At 56.7% G+C, this 18,964-nt stretch overlaps 3 protein-coding genes across 6 annotated transcripts; 2 read left to right on the forward strand and 1 right to left on the reverse strand.

The window, feature by feature from the left end:
• Window positions 1–6,190: 6,190 nt before the first annotated feature.
• On the forward strand, window positions 6,191–7,994 carry SCGB1C1 (secretoglobin family 1C member 1). Of its 2 annotated transcripts, none has more exons than XM_004474911.5 (3): window positions 6,191–6,426; window positions 7,085–7,284; window positions 7,386–7,545. In XM_004474911.5, exons 1-3 carry the CDS (start codon window positions 6,195–6,197, stop codon window positions 7,449–7,451), a joined length of 498 nt encoding a protein of 165 aa, XP_004474968.1. In that variant the 5' UTR covers window positions 6,191–6,194; the 3' UTR covers window positions 7,452–7,545. The 2 variants fall into 2 exon arrangements, with proteins under 2 accessions (XP_004474968.1, XP_004474969.2); XM_004474912.5 differs by lacking the exon at window positions 7,386–7,545 and adding an exon at window positions 7,826–7,994 and having other exon boundaries at window positions 6,203–6,426.
• Window positions 7,995–8,828: 834 nt separating this feature from the next.
• CIMAP1A (ciliary microtubule associated protein 1A) lies at window positions 8,829–12,421 on the forward strand. Its single transcript, XM_058304848.2, has 7 exons — window positions 8,829–8,911; window positions 9,249–9,371; window positions 9,675–9,875; window positions 10,218–10,319; window positions 10,441–10,562; window positions 11,280–11,420; window positions 12,088–12,421. The coding sequence occupies exons 2-7, from the start codon at window positions 9,263–9,265 to the stop codon at window positions 12,175–12,177; spliced, it is 765 nt and encodes a 254-aa protein (XP_058160831.1). The 5' UTR covers window positions 8,829–8,911; window positions 9,249–9,262; the 3' UTR covers window positions 12,178–12,421.
• A 626-nt stretch (window positions 12,422–13,047) lies between these two features.
• Window positions 13,048–17,475, reverse strand: BET1L (Bet1 golgi vesicular membrane trafficking protein like). 3 transcript variants are annotated; one of them, XR_011649815.1, is made up of 5 exons: window positions 17,353–17,475; window positions 16,072–16,163; window positions 15,791–15,847; window positions 14,062–15,653; window positions 13,048–13,959 (listed from the first exon to the last, which is right to left on the reverse strand). XR_011649815.1 is itself a non-coding variant. In XM_058304849.2 (4 exons), exons 1-4 carry the CDS (start codon window positions 17,369–17,371, stop codon window positions 15,442–15,444), a joined length of 360 nt encoding a protein of 119 aa, XP_058160832.1. In that variant the 5' UTR covers window positions 17,372–17,475; the 3' UTR covers window positions 13,048–15,441. The 3 variants fall into 3 exon arrangements, 2 of the variants coding, with proteins under 2 accessions (XP_058160832.1, XP_004474966.1); XM_058304849.2 differs by having other exon boundaries at window positions 13,048–15,653; window positions 15,791–15,827; XM_004474909.4 differs by having other exon boundaries at window positions 13,048–15,653.
• Window positions 17,476–18,964: the final 1,489 nt, after the last annotated feature.

Consider the following 18,964-nt stretch of genomic DNA (forward strand, 5'->3'; position numbering starts at 1 on the left):
TTTTTTTATGGTACCAGGGCCGGGGTAGAGCCCAGAACCTTGTATGCAGGAAGCTGGCACTCAACCACAGAACCACATCGGCTCCCCTGAGTTTATCCCCTTGTTTGTTTTGCCTGTTGTTGATTTGTTGTGAGGCACCAGGGACTGAACCTGGGACCTCCCATGTGGGAAGCAGGTGCTCAACTGCTTGAACAACATCTGCTCCTGACCCTTATTCTTAAAGGGGCGCTGAAGGGTGGTGGTCCTTCTTCTGTAGCTGCTTCCTGCTGGGCAGGGGGAGTGGGCCACTCCTGACAGGGTGTAGACCCTCTGACTATTCTATTGAGGTTGACAGAGGACAGGTCTGGCACCATGGTTGGAACTGGAAGAGATCCCCACGTGACTAAAATCTTGTTCTGGAAGGCATTGGTTCTGGAAGAAATAAACTTAGCTGGAATTTAAGATACATAGTCTTACTAAAACGATAAAGAAGATGGCGGTAGGCAGGCCCAAAAAGGGAGCCAGCCATGACCTACAGACCACGAGAGTAGACAAGGTCAGGCGCCTTCAGAGGCTGCATTCTCCCAAGTTGATGGGCAACAGCATTCTTCCTTTAGTCCTTTTTTTCCTCACTCTTTAATTGAATTTTTTAATGAAATTTTTGTCTTCTTTTAAAGATACAAAGATCACATAAAATGTTACATTAAAAATATAAGAGGTTCCCATAATCCCACTCCCCACACCTCCCCACTCCTCCCACATCAACAACCTCTTTCATCAATTGCCATATTCATTTCATTTGGCAAATACATTCTGGACCACTGCTGCACTACATGGATTATAGTTTACATTGTAGTTTACACTCTCCTCCAGGCCATTCAGTGGGTTATAGCAGGATATATAATGTCCTGTATCTGTCCCTGCAATATCATTCAGGACAACTCCAAGTCCGGAAAATGCCCCCACATCACACCTCTTCTTCCCTCTTCCTGCCCTCAACAAATCCCATGACCACTGTCTCCACATCAATGATACAGTTTCTTTCATTGCTAAAGTCACAAAATTCTATAGTATAATACCAGTAAGTCCACTCTAATCCATATTTTTTTCCTCCATCCTGTGGACCCTGGGATGGTGATGTCCATTCCACCTGTAAATCGAGAGGGGGCTTAGATCCCACATGGCTGATGGATGGAATTCTCCTGTTTGCAGGTGTAGATGCTCTCGGTTCCCTGGTGTGGTGGTTGACCATCCTCACCTCCCTGTTAGCTGACCTGGGTAGGTCCAATGAACTGGAGAGTAGGTGTTGCAATTCTGCTGAGGCTCAGGGCCCAGGTGGCACATGAACAGTCCAGAGATTCAAGTCTCCTGAGCAAACACCAAACTTTTCAATCCTACCTCTAAAATGCCACCTTCTCATCATTGCATCACTGCCATCCTAATCCAAGTTCCTTTATCTCTCATCCATATTTCTCCAAATCCCACTAAATGGTATTTCAGTTTCCATTCTTGCTTCTGTATAATTAAAACTCCCTGCTCTCATTCACATGGTCTTAGAATACAGCCTGGAATTCTTTCTCAGACTCTGCAGGCCTGGCAGCATCTGGCTCTTCTCTGCTCCTCGGTCTCTTCTCACACCACCACCCCCTTCCACACTCCGGCATCCTGGTCAGCTCCCTCTGGGAGCATCTGTAGCAGGGGCCTTTGCACCTGCCATTCCCTCCAGCTGCAAGGTTATTTCTCTCTCGACACCACGGCTCCTCCACGTTTAGGCCTCAGGTAGCGTGTCCTTCCTCCATCAGGCCTCCCCCGTCCATCCTATTTAACCTTGGTTATTCCTTCACCTTGGAGTCTGCAACGGCTCCGACTCTGTTTACCTATTCATTATCTGCTTCATTAGAATGCAGTCTTCAAGAAGGCAGGAAGCTCGTCTGTGCCATTCCAAACTGAATCTCTGGACACTGTCAAATATGCAGTTGGTACTCAATAAATAACTCTCCTCTCCATGTGGCAGGTCCTGATGGAATCTCACTAGGTGGTTTGAAATACCCCAGTCTAAAAATTCTCTTGGTCTCTGTGGATTCTACAGTTTAATGATCCTCTTGTACAAAATGCAAAACAAATATAAAATCTTGATTAATATTCATTTAGGTTGGACTGAAGGAGGGGCATAGAGCCAGTGGTTTTGAAGTGTGCCTGTCTTGATGGAAGTTTTTCAATGAGAACTCAACACTGTCTTCTTTAAGCGAATCCCCTCCCATTTTTTTTTAAAGATTTCTTTCTTTCTCTCCCCCTCCCCCCCCCAGTTGTCTGCACTCTGTGTCCATTTGCTGCTCACTCCTCTGTGTCCACTTGCATTATCCAGTGCCACTGGGAAACTGCATCTCTTTTTTTTTTATATCATCTTGCTGCATCAGCTCTCCGTGTGTGGTGCCACTCCTGGGTGGGCTGCGCTTTTTTCACACAGGGTGGCACTCCTTGCAGGGCGCATTCCTTGCACCTGGATCACCCCTAGGCAGGGGCGCCCCTGCATGGCACAGCACTCCTTGTGAGCGGCAGCACTGTGCCTGGGCCAGCTCCACACGAGTCAAGAGGCTCTGGGGATCGAACCCCAGTCCCTCCATGTGGTAGATGGACGCTCTATCAGTTGAGCCATGTCTGCTTCCCCCCTCCCTTTTTTTTTTTTTTTTTTTTTGCAATGCCTAGTATCCTTGTGTGCAATGTATCTTTTACAAATCAAATATTACTGGACAAGTCCTAATTACACAAGACGTGGTAAAGGGAATAAGTTTAATCTGTACATGTCTTTAATGGTAAGGCCAATGTACAAATCCTTATCATATATTTGAACATCTGGTCTTGCCAAACACAGGTCTCTGTTTAAGAAATATTTGCATGTAGAGAATTTGAACATAGAGAATTGCCAATCTTTGGAGACTTTAAGCACAAGCTTTACTTGTGCACCTAAATTCATTTACTGAGTATAAGATTTCTTGCATATTTACTGACTACAGAGGTAGGAAATAGATGAAATTAATTAAAAAACAAATGAAAAAATTCCATTTTGTTTTAACGGAATACTTGTAAATAGCCTTTTTTATCCCCTCCCTTCTTTGTGGCTTTTTGCATGCTGCCTGCTCTGTGTCCATTCGCTATTTATTTATTTAATTTCCCCTCCCCCCTTGCAGCTTGCTTGCTGTGTGCTCTCTGTGTCCATTTGCTATGGGTTTGTCTGTGTTCCCACTTGTCTCCCTTCTTTTTGTTGTGTCACCTGGCTGAGTTGGCACTCCACGGTGTCTGTGGGCCGGGTGGCACGCCGCAGCATGCGGGCAAGCTTGCCTTCACAAGGAGGCCCCGGGATGTGAACCGAGGGCCTCCATATGGTAGATGGGAGCTCATCTGACTGAGCCACAGCCGCTTCCCTAGCCTCCTTTCTTTTTTCAAAAGTCAAAATTTAACCCAAACACATGAATTTTGAGCACTTTAAATACAAGAAAGATGTGGGTAACTATATGCCCATTTTATTATTTTACTCCAGAGTTTGATTATATTCAGTTGTTGTGATGGTTGCTGGTGAAATAGGGATGGATTTGTTCGTGATTAAACAGTGTCTATGTGGTTAAAAGTCTTTGTTCATCCCACCGCAGGGAGAGCCTCACCAGTAGCCAGGGCCTCTGCAGGTGGGCAAGCTGTGACAGGTGTGTCAGGCCAGGGGGTGAGCAGGGGCTGCTGGGAGGAAGGGGCTGCACCTGCCTGTGATTCCCAGAAAGCTGCCCTGTGAAGGTTCCATCTTATCCAAAATTGTTCTGCCTTCTTTTTTTTTCTACAAAATATTAGAATTTATTAGAACTCCATGGTGGAGGCAGGGATGTTTATGTTACTCTTTGAACCTATGTATACATTTGAAATATTTCATAATAATTTAAAGATGCATCGGTCCCATGCAATTTTACCAGTAAGTTCTATAATCCTTCAAGGAACAGGGAGTTCTCATGCTACATACTCTTTATATAAGCTTTCAAAATAAAGAAAATTCTTACAAATCATTTTATGAGTTTACATTAACCGAAACCAACACCACACAAAGATAGTGTGCAAGAAAAGGCTAATCTCATTCACTGATTAATGTCATCAAATAAAATCCACCATCATACTAAAAGAATCATAATTATGAAACAATAAAGGTTATTCCAGAAATGCTCAGATTAATAAACATCTGAAAATCTATTATTCTTGTGTGTGTTTTGAGGATTTTGAGTATTGCATTTTTTTTTAAAGATACATAGATCACCAAAAAAAATGTTAAATTAAAAAAATAAGAGGTTCCCATATACCCCATCCCGTACTCCTCCCACATCAACAACCTCTTTCGTCATTGTGGCACATTCATTGCATTTGGTGAATACATTTTGGAGCACAGCTACATAGCATGGATTATAGTTTACATTGAAATTTACACTCTCCCCCAGGCCATTCAGTGGGTTATGGCAGGATATAGAATGTCCTGTATTTGACCCTACAATATCATTCAGGACAACTCCCAGTACCAAAAATGCCCCCACATCACATCTCTTCTTCTCTCTCCCTGCCCTCAGCAACTCGTGTGGCCACTGTCTCCACATCAGTGGTACAATTTCTTCCACTGCTAGAGGCACAATAGTTCTATAGTAGAATACCAGCAAGTCCACTCTAGTCCATATTTCTCTATCCTGCGGACTCTGGGATGGCGATGCCCACTCCACCTCTCAATTGAGGGGTGCTTCGATCCACATTCTGCTTTCCTTCTAAACTCTGTACTAGAATATGCCCAAGGCAGGAACAGGGGCTCCTCTGCAATGAGCAGCCTGCCTCCGCTGTGCCCCAGATTTATATTCCTGGCTTCAGGGTTTAAAAATCTGCTTTTCTCAATCTCCATCAGCCTCCAAAGGGCAGTGCCCCTTAAAAAAAACCACCCTTCACCTGTCCAGAGGAAACCTCTGGATTCCGGCATTTTGTTTTTTCCTAATCATATTTGTTCTATGATCAGAAAGTGTATTTTTACTTATTTCTACTTTTAATGTGCTCTACAGTAGAAAAAGAATATACATAAAAGGGGACATTGGTTTGGTCCTAGACGCCTATCACCCAAACCTGTTTGTTTTTTTCCCCCTACTTGAGGTCAGATTATATTTAATTTCTTATAATTTTTCCTGGTCTATTCTGAAACACTCAAATGTACATTAAAGTTGCAATTACAGGGAGGCGGATGTGGCTTGAGCAGTTGGGTACCTGCCTACCACATGGGAGGTCCCAGGTTCAGTTCCCAGTGCCTCCTAAAGAAGATGAGCAAGACAGTGAGCGGACGCAAAGGGCTGATGCAGCAAGCTGATGCAATGAAAAGACACAATGAGGAAGATACAATGAGACACAACAAGCAGGGAGCATAGGTGGCTCAAGTGATTGGGTAACTTCCTCCCATATGGGACATCCCAGGTTCGGTTTCCACTGCCTCCTAAAAAGAAGATGATCACACAACGAACAGACACAGAAAGCAGACAGCAAGAACAAACAATAAGGGGGGAGAAAAAAAAATTTTAATGTTGCAATTATAAAAAAAGAAATGTCTTTTCAGGTCAGCCGGCTGGGGCCCTGTAGGACGACTCCAGCCACCAGGTGGCAGCAGAGGACAGGTTAGGGCTGGGGCGCCTCAGGTCTTAAAACGCACCCTCCCTGGCTGGCCTGGCCATCGAGTGGGCGTTGCGCCTGACACGACGGGGACAGTCCAGTCATCAGGCCCTGGGCCTCTGGGGGCACGGCAGCCGAGCCTCCCCCCCAGCCCCCCGCTCCCCGGACCCCGCCTCCCACCGCAGGCCTCCACCACCACCTGACGCCTCGCAGCAGGACCCGGGGCCCCGGGGGCCCTGCCCGCTCGGCTCCCCCCTCGGGCAGTCGTGCCCCTCTCCTGAGTGTTGTCCCCACCTGAGCCACACTGTGGCCACAGACCTACAGGAACCCTGCACCCAAGGAGGCCTCCGGGACCAGGGCTCGGGGCCCAAGCCGGTGGGGCGATCTCACCCCACAAGAGCCGGGGCCAACCCGGCAGAGGTTCTGGGCAGCCCGGCGCCTCCCACGGCCCACCCCACCCCACTATCACGCCCACTCACCCCAAACCATGTGCCCAAACCACCCACTCAAGTCCGCCCTCGGCTCGGCTGCTGCTCTCTGCACTTTGGGAGATGGAGGGGCAGCGGGGAGGGGTCCAGGAAAGCACACGCCCTCCTCACCTGCCAGGTGCCAGGTCACCTGCCAGGTGGGCCGGACCGCCCACCTTGGCTAGGCGCCACCTGCTGGACATAAAACCCGGGGAGCCAGGCCAGAGGCAGCTCCCAGGACGCCGCCACCCGCTGCTCACCATGACGGGGCGCTGGGCCTTCCTGCTGGCGGCCCTCACCTCGCTCTGTGTCTGCCGTGAGTTGTGCCGCTGGGCTGGTGCTAACACGATGCTTCCGGCACATACCTGTGCGCGGAGGGGGAGGGGGAGGGGGCACTGGGGAGCTGAAACACAGGCATCGGTCCCCCTCGCAGTGAGCACTCTGGTTTTCCAGGAAAAACGCAGCCCTGCCTGCCCTTCCTAGCCTCCATCACAAAGTACCCCCTGAGCAGCAGAGATCCTGGGTCAGGGGTCCCCACCCAACCCAAGGCTGAGCCCCAAGTGGCTCCACCCAAGCTCTAACTTTAGCCCCAGGCGAGTCCCAACTTGTGTCACTACCAGCCCCAAGCCAGACCGACCCCAACTCTCCAACCCCCGGGCTAGACCAGCTCCCCAGGAGTAGAGAGGAGCAGGTGAGGTTAGGGCCCACTGGGGGACACCTGGGACAAGTGAGGTGGGCGTGTTGGGGAATACCTGGGGTGGAATGAGGAGGGGCATCATTGGGGGACACCTGGGGCAGGTGAGGAGGGGATATCTTTGGGGGACACCTGGGGCAGGTAAGATGGGAGCACGATGGGGAACAGCTCAGACAGGTGATGGGGAAACTGCTGAGGTTGGACACTGGTGGTAGGTCTAGAGGACAGCATTGGGTTGGGGTCCTCCTCTCCTTGGCATCACCTTGCCCCTGTGATACAGGGCTGGCCACAGCGGAGGACACAAATGAGTTTTTCATGGACTTCCTGCAAACACTGCTGGTGGGGTCCCCAGAAGAGCTCTATGAGGGGCCCTTGAGCAAGTATGACGTCAACACAGATGCCAAGGCAGCCATGACTGAGCTCAAGTCCTGCATCGACGGCCTGCAGCCCATGCACAAGGCAGAGCTGGTCAAGCTGCTGGTAAGGACCGTGCGGGAGGGGCACAGGACCCCTGACTCCCCACCCTGAAGGCCTGCAGCCCTAGCAGGACCCCACCACCCCTGGTAATCCACCCAATGCAGAGTCCTCCCCACCAAAGAACATCCCACAGATGTCCCAACCTGTCTGGTCAACGGAGATGGACATGACAGACCCCACTGCCCCACAGAGTGCCCTTCAGCCAGAAGAGCCCCCAGACTCCATAAAGGTGCTGCTCCGCCAGCCTGTAGGAACCCTACACACATGTGTGTGTGCACACGAGCACATGCGCCCTGCACATGCACAGCTGTGCACTCTGCCTGCCACGCTGCACCCACCACCTCACCAGCTGCCAGGAGGGGACTGGCCATGGGGTGCTGGAGCCCTGCGTTCCCCTGGAGGCTTACCTGCCCTTTCTTAAAAGGGGGGTGTGGGGGGGTCGAGGCTTATGAATAAAATATGTTCTATTAAAAAACAACTCGATAGTGGTGCCTCTCTAGGTGTGGGGCTCCCAGCCCTCTTGGCTCACATGTCTGCCTTCCAGGTGCAGGTGCTGGGCAGTCTAGAGGATGCCTGAGTGGACCCCAGACGTGGCTCCACACAGCCACAGGACCAGCCACACAAGCAGCCACAGCCACGCACTGCCCCACCCTTCCCCATGTGTAAATTCATCCTCCAACTGTTTAATAATCAATAAAGGCCCCTGCAGCTCAGGCTCTGGCCTCTCTCTCCCCCACAAGCAACACACTCACATGCAGGCACACACGGAAAGCACAGAAAGGCCCGCGGGGGCCGTGTTGGGGGGTGGGCAGGGGCTCGGGGCAAAACGTTCCAGAAAGACCAAGTGTCTGCAGGGCGAGTCCAGGGCTGGGTGGGACAGACGGCCCCCATGCTGGGGAGGACACTCTGCATCTGGAAGCTCTTTCAGACACCAGCCTGCTTGATGACCCAGGCTCTAGTCGTCCAGGCCCAGGAGGCCTTTGAACAACCTCACAGTCACTGGAGGAAAGTCTGCTCGGGAAGAGACCCGCCTGGGCCCCAGAGGGACCCGGACAAGCCAGGAAAGAAACCCCCTGCCCCCCAGGGCAGCGCCGGCTCAGAGGCCATGACCAAGGCCAGCAGTGGCTCCAGGCGGCCCTCGGCACTCAGCTGCGGTGGTTGGGGGTAGAGCTGAGACAGGTGGGTGGTCTGAAGGCAGCCGCAGCCTCCTGCCCACCAACACGCCTGGGCCCTGGGCCGGGACTCGCACAGCAGGAGCCTTTCTGCACCTCAGCGGCCGCCCACGCCTCCCTAGTGGAAGGGCTGAGGGTCGTGTGGGCTCCTCAGCCGGCCTCCCCTCCCCCGCGTGGGATCACGAAGACCACAGGGGAGGGGGCTTGCGGGAGCCTTCCTTGGGGTCCTGGGCCCAGGGACCATTGTCTCCGTCACAAAGGCAGCGATCTAGAACCCACCGTCCCACAGAGCCACATTCTAGAGCTCGGGGCCTAGGCCCTTCCCCGTTCTTGAGGCACCTCGGCGAGGGAGAGGCCTCTCTCTCCATGCTCCTTCTGCAGGAACTCCCTGGGACCGAGGCCGGGGGGACAGCACCGCCACAGACGAGGCTCAGTCCATAGGGACCTCTGCACCAGAGGTGAGCAGCCCCCCCAGCAGCCCCTCCTGGCCCCAGCAAGCCTCAGCCAAGCAGAGGTCCCCACGCACACACCTTTGCCCACTGGCCCTTTTGGAGGCCTGAGTAGAAGGAACCTGCCCGGGATGCCTCCTCCCCGTCCCCCTACAGCTGAGAAAGATGGTGAGAAGAGGGTCAGGGTACTCAGTAGTTCTGGGCCAGCACACGAGGTGCTGGAGAGGAAGGGAGAGCTCACATTGCAAGCAGAAAGCCCCCGTTCCCAGCAGGGGTCAGTGAGGGCAGAAGCAGAGATGGGGGAAGGGGCAGGCATGGCGGGTGACCTGCCGCCTTCCTGTCTCAGGGACACAGCTAGCCATGGCAGAGGAGGTGTGGGTGGGAGCCTGGAGGCCCCACCGCCCCCGGGGGCCCATCATGGCCCTCTACAGCAGCCCTGGGCCCAAGTATCTGATTCCACCCACCACGGGTAAGAGGGAGAGGTGGGCGAGTCTAGAGGGGCATGGGTTGGGGTGGGAGTCTGAAGCAGGAATTAGGGAGGCCATGGGTGGGCCACGGGTGGGCCACGGGTGGGCCTGGGTTGGGCCTGGGAGGGCTGGGGGGCTAGGAGGGGCCCGGGGCTCATTCCCTAACTCCCAGCCCCGTGGCTGTCCCCTGGATGTTCTGCCGGTCAGTCCCTCGGGCAGGGGCCCCTCTGGGATGAGGAAGGCAGGGAGGCCAGCGGAGCGGCTGGGGCAGACAGCAGCAGGCCTCTGAGGACCCGGCTCCCCAGGCTTTGTGAAGCACACCCCCACCAAGCTGCGAGCACCAGCCTACAGCTTCCGAGGGGCCCCCATGCTCCTGGCAGAGAACTGTTCTCCAGGGCCCCGCTACAGCGTGAACCCAAAGATCCTGAGGACTGGCAAAGACCTTGGGCCCGCCTACTCCATCCTGGGGCGCTATCACACCAAGTCCCTGCTGACCCCCGGCCCTGGTGAGACCCCAGCCTCGCAGGCAGAGGGCCGCCTCCAGCCACAGCTCCACCCGGCCCTCAGTCCTCTCGAGCAGGCAGGGTGCCCCGGGGCTCCTCCTCTCTCCTGGCCCTGGTGCCCAGGGCTGCCAGGAACCCCCCCACACCCCCGGCGCCCAATCCCTGGACCCAGCCCAGGCCTGTCTCAGCCTATGTCCAGTCCCTGCTTGCTCTCCCACGTCCATCCTGGGTACCCCCTGACCAAACCCGAGTCCACGCCTGCCATCGTGAGGGCCCAGATGCCTGTGACTGCGATGTCGGGGAGCCCCAGCACGCCTCCCTCTCTTCTTTCCCCTCTCCCCCTAGGCGATTACTTTCCGGAGAAATCCACCAAGCATGTGTTTGACTCTGCACCCAGCCACTCCATCTCCGCCCGGACCAAGACTTTCCGGGTGGACAGCACCCCAGGTCCAAGGCGCCTCGGCTCGCCTGCGGGGAGGGTGGAGGGCGCGCAGGGAGGGGCAGAGGAGACAAGGGCGGGCACTGGCTGGACCACGGCAGCAGCTGAGGCCCTCCTGTCCGCCCCCAGGCCCCGCCGCATATGCGCTGCCGGTGGTGATGGGGCCGCACACGGTGGGCAAGGTCTCCCAGCCCTCCTTCACCATCAAAGGCCGCAGCAAGCTGGGCAGCTTCAGCGACGACCTGCACAAGGCAAGCGTCCTGGCCGCCTGGCGCCGCGGGCTGCTGGACCTGGTCAGGACCCAGAACCCTGGGTCCGCCAGCCTTGAGCTGCCCGAGCCCCCTGAAGCCCTGAAGCCCCGGGGTGCCCCAGGGTGCCCACAACGTGCCGGCCCCAAATGAGGAGCTGGGGATCTCCTCCAGGGGTGAGGAGGGGGCAACAAGCAAGGGGCAGTGAGCGCGCCGAGGAGCGAGGGCTTGGAGGGACAGGTGCGGTGTCAGGAAGGGTGGCCCTGGAAGAGGAGACTGAAGGTGAGGGCAAAAGCCGGGAGGCTGAGGGAAGAGGGCTCCGCCCGCTGAGAAGGCCTGGGCCGAACCAGCCACCGACAGCTCCGCCCCTCGACCCCGGACCTCTGGCGGCCTCAGAGCCGCCGGTGTCCCGGCCCAGGTGTGCCCACGCGACACAGGCCCCCCCACAGGACTGGAACACCGGCAGCGCGGCCGGCAGGGGGCGGCACCACCCATCCAGGGAAGGGCCTGCACGAGACACCCCTGCTGCCCCCAGACGGGGTCCCCGGTGCCGGCCGGCGCTGGCTGCACCCGGAAGCGCGTGCGGGTCTGAGCTGCCAGCTTGTAGCTGGCCTTGCTGGACAGCGGCCGGACGCCGGCTGGTGGAGCTGCTCGCCAGCCCCGGGGTCGCACATCCGGGGCAGGCCCCGCCCAGCCCGCTGAGCCGCCGCCACCTCCCAGACCCCAGGGCCTGCAGCCTACCGACAGACGGACGTGCAGCTGACCAAGTTCAAGGCTCCCCAGTACACCATGGCCGCCCGTGTGGAGCCCCCGGGAGACAAGACCCTCAAGCCAGGGCCAGGAGCCCACAGCCCAGAGAAGGTCCGCGAAGAGCCCAGACCAGGGGTGGGGCGGGGGCGGCCCTGGGGGTGGGGCCAGGGCAGGGGACCGGGAGGGGCTCGGGCAGGGGAAGGGCACGGCCTGAGAGGGAACTGGGGGAGCAGAGCCTGGGCGGGGCGGGCGGAGCAGGCGGAGACGGGGCTGCCTGGGCGTCGGAGTGTCCATGGACCCTCAGGACTCGGTGCCTGTCCAGTACCAGAACCGGAGACGCGTCCTCCTCAAGCACCTGCTCGGCGCCGCCCGGACGCCAGGACAACGCCCACGAGCCCAAGCCCAGAGGGCTGGGCGCCTGCGCCGTGTGGGCGGGGCCGCGGGGAGGCGGGCTGGGCGCCTGCGCCGTGTGGGCGGGGCCGCGGGGAGGCGGGCTGCGCGCCTGCGCCGTGCGGGCGGGGCCGCGGGGAGGAGGGCTGGGCGCCTGCGCCGTGTGGGCGGGGCTGCGGGGAGGAGGGCTGCGCGCCTGCGCCGTGCGGGCGGGGCCGCGGGGAGGAGGGCTGGGCGCCTGCGCTATGTGGGCGGGGCCCACGTTGGAGATCTGGGCGTCCTTGTGCAGTATGGGCAGGGTCGTGGGGCCCGAGTGCGCCTGCGCAATGCGGGCGGGGCCGCGGGGCAGGCACGTGTGCTGATGTTTCTCGCCGCTTTTTCTCTCCAGGTGACGATGACCAGGCCCTGCGCGCCCATAGTCACCTTTGGCATCAAGCATTCCGACTACATGACGCCTCTGGTGGTGGACGTAGAGTAGCCCAGCCCCGGCCCTCTCACCGCCGGCCCATGACCCACCGAGCCTTGGCCACATCATGTTTCCGCAACAACAAATTCACCCTGGCTTCCGGGCTCAGATGCCTCCTCCAAGCTGGGTCGGCTGATCCGACCCGCAGGGAAGAGTCTTCGGGACGTTCGATCATTACTATTTTTTCTATGCTACTTTTCTCATTAGCTAATCTTGTTCCTGCTGTGTCCAGATATTTAATAAATCACTGATTCCAGTAGTGACAATTTATCTTGGGGAGAGGATCTGGCTTTTCCGGAAAAGGGCCCGCTAGTCAGCACTATCCTCAGGCAGTCCTGGCTCAGGAAGTGGCCAGAGCAAAGGGACTCAGAAGCCCTGAGCAGCGCCTGCCCTTCTGACAAGCTCTGACTTGAACGTGCTTCTGCTTTCTGTTCCATTTGGGCTCACCCCGCCCCGGTGCTCTCCTCACACTGCCGGGCCTGCCCTACAGTCCTGAGCCAGGGGAGGGTTGCTGAGGACTGCCATTTGTGCTGTGGGGCCGCTGACACTGGAGTAGCCCACACAGGGCTTCCTATCCTAGGTACTCACCGTGGACCCACTGAAGCCTCTCAACAGCCTCAGGTGATGCTACCACCCAAAGAAGGTGCAGAAACTTAGGCAGGGGGCAGATACAAGGTGGTGAAGCTGCTAGGTGAGCCTGCAGTCCATGGGCCCAGCTGCCCTGGACACAGCCTCACCGAGGCCTGAGGCAGGAGGCAAATGCAGAGGGGACAGCAGTGACTCTGGAAGAAGTGAACGTGGGGAAGGAAGAAGGGCCGCAGCCAGTTCTGGTCTCAACTGTCTCAGGCCCCCACGGAAATGAGAAAAGCAAGGACTATGTGGTTACTTTTTCATACAGCTGTTTATTTTTAAATTGTCTTCTTGAATTACGGGGTTGAACCTGGTGGCACCAAATAGGCAACACTAGGCCTTATACTGGACCTCAGCTGTTCTTACTGGCCCATGAAATCAAAGTCAGCACACCTCATTTATCCAGCATAACATAAGAGCTGAGTGGGAGGAAGGGTCAAGACCACCTCAGGAAATTCTAGTTTGAACAAGGTGGCAGCAAGCCAACTTCCTAGAACTCATCCTTAGACAACAGAGAATGTGAAACAAAACAAAACAAAAAGGAACCTAAACTGGACCTAAAACCCAGGCCCCAGGTAGGTGGAAGCACTGTGCAAAGCTGTGGAAATCAAACAGGCACCATGTGCAGGGGTTCTTAAACTTTTTTGTTCCATAGACGCCTTTGCCAGTCAAGTGAAAACCACGGATCCCTTATACACTATACTATGTATTATTATTTTGTTTTTGTATTAATATTATTACACCCACACCAACATATCCCTACAAAACTAATGTTTTTTTGGACTTCCAATTCAAGCTCACAGACCCCTTGTTAAGAACCCCTGTCCTAGAGGAAGCCGAGATGGAGGCCTGTGGAGACAGTAACAGCAACTCTCAGCCAGAGTTGGCAAATTTTTTTCTCAAGGCAAAGGGCACTTCAAAATGCATGATCTAAATTCTTAGTCTGTAGCAGCAGGATGAGAAGTGCAAAGGCTGGTGGCAAGAGTATCCTTAGATCTGATTTGGTCTCCACATCTGAATTATGCTCTCAGAGGCGGAGGAGGGTTTCAGCACCATACAGCCCACAGTGCCCTGGTGGGGATGCCACTTAGGCAGCTGGCAGTGGACAGGTTCCCTGTGGCGTAAGCAGAGGGTCGAGCCCAAAGCCCCAGCACATAAGGACACCTGGAAACAAAAAGACACCTGTGAAGGTGGGAGGGAAGCTGGGAGTCACACCGCCACACTAGGTAGAGAATTTGGGAGGTTAGTCCACTCAAGCAGACTCACTTGGTGAGACGAACAGAGTGCTAAGAAGTAAAAGAGTAGAAAGACTGCTCTCTGGGACACTCAAGTTGTCAAGTCCAAATGCTAAAGAAGGGAATGAGAAAGAAAAGCATTGGGTGAGTGCTTCAACAGGGGGAGGAAGAAGGGAAAGAAGGGGGAGACGAGGGGAAGAGGGAGGAGGGAAGAGGAGGAGGGGAGGAGGTAAAAGAGGAAAATGGGGGGAGAGGAAGGAGGGGGGGAAAGGGGGAGGAGGAGGGGGCTGAAAAATAGCAATAGAAAGACCCAGTCTGGGAGGTAAGCTTCAAGGGGTGGAGCCTGGATAAAGCCTGTGGGAGCTGATGGGCAGCAGGCTGGTTCAGTTTCAGAGGCAAGGCCAGGAACGCAGATGATATGGACAGGGCAGGGGAGGGTCCACAGCTGGATGGCTTGGTCTTAACTGGGTCGCGTCTGACCTGCCCCAGGACTGGTGAGATGTGGGACATGGGGAATGAGGACCCAGGGAAGGGCAGTGGCTCAGATGCTCACAAGGAAGGTTCCCTCACAGTGGGAGGAAGTACAGGGCTTGGTGGAGGAGCAAGTTGCCCACACACAGCCAGGCAACCCCAACACATGTAGACACAGCAGGGCCCACCCATGCTCTGCCTTTTCTGAAGGTCTAGTCTCCCAGCATCCACCTTCAGGGTGCAGTGGATCCACATCCTGGGTGGGAATTCCTGTCCTGAACAAGTGGCCAGGCGACCCAGAACCCAAAAGGACCCAGGGCCTCCTTAGCCACAGGCCACGACCCCTTCCCTTCCCCCCAGGGTCTGGTTTTAGGTGCCTTTTGTGGGTTCCAGGGAGGCGCATGAGGGTGGGCAGAGGGTCCTAGGGCAGGAGCTGGCCTATATTAGTCCACCCTTACTCCATAAGCCTTGGCCGAGAGTAACTGCTGTTGGTGGGGGTGGGCTGAGGACCCTTCTTCCAAGGTGATGGCACCAACTTGGGTTCGAAGCCATAGCCATTTCTTGTGCCAGTTCCATGCTCCACAGATCACACACATGGCCTTGCCCAGAGAAGGAAGGCAGAGGAGCCTTGAGAAGCCTGAGGGTTGGGGAGGGGCTGCTGGCCACGGCGGCCACATCAGATTCCCAGCAGTTCCTCCCCACACTTCCGTGACCCTGCTCTGCCACGACATCTAGCCTCCAAGGGGAGGGGCGGACCCTGCCTCTCCCCAAGGCAAAGGGTCCATTCTGTGGATGCTCCCAGCCAACAGGAGCTCATGGATCAGAGGCAGCACAGCCCCTGGCCACCACAGAAGAAGACTTCTGACCCACATTCATAATTTCAAAGGAGTATTTTGTAGGAAAGTCCTCAGAGCCCAGGAGCCCAGGTGGCTGGTCCTGGCTACCCTGGGCGCCCACAGATGCAGCTCGCCAGCACCCACTTGCTCATGTCCTTGCCCTCGACACGAGGTAAGAGAGGATGAAGAAGGCCACAATCAGGCCCACAGCCACACCACAGAGAAGCTTCCTGTTGTCTCGCCCAGACCGTGCCATTGTGGAGAAGCGCTTCACGCTCCCGGTGAGCAGACCTGTCATGCTTGTGAAGTCCGAGTCCTGGGGGAGGAATCCCAGCAGTGTGACGCATGCTGGCACCTCCACACCCACCCTCACCGGTACCCAAGGACAGCGCCCGTCCCCAGGCGGTGGAAGTCAAGCTCAGCAGGATGCTCTCGAGCTTCGCAAGCCCTTACCATGCCATCCAGGTACCGGTTCTGGTCTTCTGCATCCCTATCAATGTCCAGGGCAAGCTAGTTAGGACACAGAGAGGGCAGGATCAGGCCTCACCAGGCAGGGGGTGGCACCCTCCCCGGGACCAGCCAGAACAAACACCACCCTCACCAAACATGGAGAAGAAGGTCAGGAACATCAGGGGTCACCCAGGCCTCACGCAGCCAGAATGGAAAGCTGCCTGAGGCCCCCAAGCTGTGCCCTCCTGAGTCCCAGCTCCCAAAAGAAAGGAGATACCACAGACCGATTTGAGCCTGGTGACCTTGGAGGCCAGGCTGTCGGCCATCCGCTTGTTCTCCCGGTCCAGAATCTCCTCCACAGCCCCAGGGCTCTGAGCTGCAAAGAGAGGCTAAAGTGATGCATCCATCCATGAGCATGACCCCTGACCCTTGGATACTGGAGAGTAGGCCCTCTGTGGCCTCAGCCCCATCTGGCCCAGTTGGAGGTCTTGGGGGCCTAGGCTTTCACCTGTAACCTAATGGGCAGTGCCAGGTGTGTGAGATGGTAAACAGCTACGTGGGAGCATGTGTCCAGGCCAGGATGTGTGAGGTGCCCTCTAGCGTGTGCCCAGCCAGCACCTGTGACGCCCACTGCAGGACAGGACCAGCGCTAACACCAGGTAGCCAGTGAGACACGGCACCTGCTTGCGGCATCACCACGCATCTACCTGAGGCCTATTCCAGGCAAAAACGGTCCACTCTGGGGAGGGCCCAGGAAACTGTGGAAGAGCCCCAGCCCCAGGACAGCAAGGCTCTGAAGGGGCAACCTGGTGCTGAATAACAGATAACCAGTGAAGGACCTCGGGCAGGCCCTTCTATGCAGAGAAAAGAAGGTGAGTCAAGCCTCCAAGCGGGGACAGGGGTCCACATCCGAGGGCAGGGACTGGGTCTGCTCACCTCTGTCCCACACAGCACCTCTGGCAAGCACCAGCGCGTGGTGCCAAAACCCAACCCATGACTCCGGGCAAGCCCATTTCCCACTGCACATCGGCGCTAGACCAGGTGAAGGGGAATGTGTCACATCAGGTGGGTGAGACTGGCCTCTCCGTGCCGGGAGACACCACTATCAGTGTGAGCCTTCTAAGAGACCGCGGGCCCAGGAATCTGACATGTACAGACCGCGAGGGTAGGGGCGCTGCCAGAAAGCGTCCAATTGTGCGACGCCTGCTGCCAACCCCTACGCGTTCGTTCACTCTAATCGTCACGACAACCCAGCACAGCGCCCATTCTTCAAGTGAGAGCACGGAGGCTCCGAGAGGGGAGACGCCCAGGACCTTCACTCCTAGAAGCGCCTGGCGAGGTCCGATCCAGCGGTAGGGACCCTCGGCGGCGCAGCGGCTGGAGGGGGACACGCGCAGGTCCCCCTGTTTGCTGCTGTCCGGCTCGCTCGGGACCCGACAGGCCCTTCCCGCCGGTGGGCGCCCAGAGCCGGGGTCCTGCGCAGGGGCGGCTCCTGCGCTTCCGGCCCGGACCTGCCCCCAGGCCCCGCCCCCGCCCCCGGCCGGGCCCCGCTTTCCAGCGCTCACCCCGAGCCCAGTCCGCCATCGCGCCCAGCTCCGGCCCGGCGCTTTCTCACTAGCGCAGCCGCCGCTGCCGCTTCCGCGGACGTGGCGCGGGGTCACGGTGAAGGACTTCCGGTCATGATCCCGCCCCTTCCGCCGCAGGCTGGCTGGACTTCCGGCCGAGGCGCGGACTGTGAGCGGCGGTCGGGAGTAGGGGAGCTCGGGGATTGTGGGGTGGGTTCCCTGCTCTTGGAACGCCTCGGTTGATTAGTAGTTTTAAGGCCGAAATATCTCTCGGTTATTCAAACTGGTCGGGTCAGGCGGCGGCACAGCGTCAGGTCCTACGAGGTGGGAAGAACTCGGGCGTCTTTTACTGTTGCCGCAGGAGTTCTCGGTTCACTTGGACCTGGGTGACCTGGGGAAAAGTTCCTATCTGCGTATCAGTTTCCTTGTCTGTAAGTGTTTAGAACAGTGCCTGGAACAAGTAGGGCTGTATGAGTGTTTTAAAAATAAATTAGAGATGTAAAGAATTAAACAGTAATACAAGGAAACAGGATTGGGGAGGGGGCAGTGGGAACATTAGGAGCCAGTGTTTCTTGCCTTTGAAGCCTGCCACAAAGGGCCTGATAATACAAATTATGTTAAAATAATACTTGGGAGGGAGAGTGGACTGCACTCGTTATGGAGCACTTTTTGAGTCTCAATCATTGTTGACTGTTTTGCACTCATACACCTCTAATCCTCACAACAACCCATTGAAAAGGACAATTTTATTATCTCCACCTTACAAAAGAGAACACTAAGTCCAGGCTAGATTGTGTGTCTGGGTCACACAGCTCGGCAGTCGCTATACATAATCAAGCCCTGCCTTCATCCCTCATCTCCCCCTTTCCTCCCTTTCTCAGTACCAACCGTGGCGTCCATTCCCTCGTTCCCATATTTGCACTTTCTATTCCTTCTGCCTGGAATGGCCTTCCCCCAGATCTTTTTGTGGCTCTAAATCTTCGCATCAGGTCTCAGGAAAATGTCACTTCTCCAGAGCCCTTTTCTGTCTACCCAGTACCACAATCGCAGCACTATCGAACCACTGATCGACTAGACTCTCCTTGTCCGTTTTCCCCTCTAGAACGCAACCTCCACGAAGGCAGGGTCCTCTTCATCCGCATCCCCGCCGCCTCGTCTGCAGCAGGCGCTCAACAAACGCCTGTTCATTAAACCAAGTGGTCCCGAGACAACAGAGCCCTTTCCACTTGGGCTTTCCCCCTCCACTCCATTCGTTTTGTAGTGGGTGGAGACGAAGGGGATAGTTTTCCTGCTGGAAATCCCAGCCCAAGGAGCACGCGAGGGAGGGGGTCACCGGCTGGTCCGAGCAGGGTCTTGAAGCCCGGCCGGACTCGCCGAAGCAGCCGGAAGACACCAGCGCGGTCCAGGGACCACCTTAAACGGCCCGCAGCCCAGGCCCGCCCCGCCCCGCCCCGCCCCGCCCCGGCCTCCCCTGCGTGCAGCCCAGGCCCCGCCCCGGCCTCCCCTGCGTGCAGCCCAGGCCCCGCCCCGCGCCGTCCCGGCCTCCCCTGCGTGCAGCCCAGGCCCCGCCCCGGCCTCCCCTGCGTGCAGCCCAGGCCCCGCCCCGCGCCGT

Source organism: Dasypus novemcinctus, chromosome 10 (assembly GCF_030445035.2).
Source record: "Dasypus novemcinctus isolate mDasNov1 chromosome 10, mDasNov1.1.hap2, whole genome shotgun sequence".
Classification (NCBI taxonomy): domain Eukaryota; kingdom Metazoa; phylum Chordata; class Mammalia; order Cingulata; family Dasypodidae; genus Dasypus; species Dasypus novemcinctus.

Excerpts from the sequence above, each read along its gene's own strand:
- BET1L (XM_058304849.2), bottom strand. Across the intron at positions 15,828-16,071 it reads AGGTCACCAGGCTCAAATCG|GGATGCAGAAGACCAGAACC; the intron begins GTCTGTGGTATC and ends GGACATTGATAG. Across the intron at positions 15,654-15,790 it reads ACCGGTACCTGGATGGCATG|GACTCGGACTTCACAAGCAT; the intron begins GTAAGGGCTTGC and ends TTCCTCCCCCAG.
- SCGB1C1 (XM_004474911.5), top strand. The coding sequence starts at position 6,195 with ATGGAGGGGCAGCGGGGAGGGGTCCAGGAAAGCACACGCCCTCCTCAC. Across the intron at positions 6,427-7,084 it reads CACCTCGCTCTGTGTCTGCC|GGCTGGCCACAGCGGAGGAC; the intron begins GTGAGTTGTGCC and ends CCTGTGATACAG. Across the intron at positions 7,285-7,385 it reads CAGAGCTGGTCAAGCTGCTG|AGTCCTCCCCACCAAAGAAC; the intron begins GTAAGGACCGTG and ends CACCCAATGCAG.
- CIMAP1A (XM_058304848.2), top strand. The coding sequence starts at position 9,263 with ATGGCAGAGGAGGTGTGGGTGGGAGCCTGGAGGCCCCACCGCCCCCGG. Across the intron at positions 9,372-9,674 it reads TCTGATTCCACCCACCACGG|GCTTTGTGAAGCACACCCCC; the intron begins GTAAGAGGGAGA and ends CCGGCTCCCCAG. Across the intron at positions 9,876-10,217 it reads CCTGCTGACCCCCGGCCCTG|GCGATTACTTTCCGGAGAAA; the intron begins GTGAGACCCCAG and ends CTCTCCCCCTAG.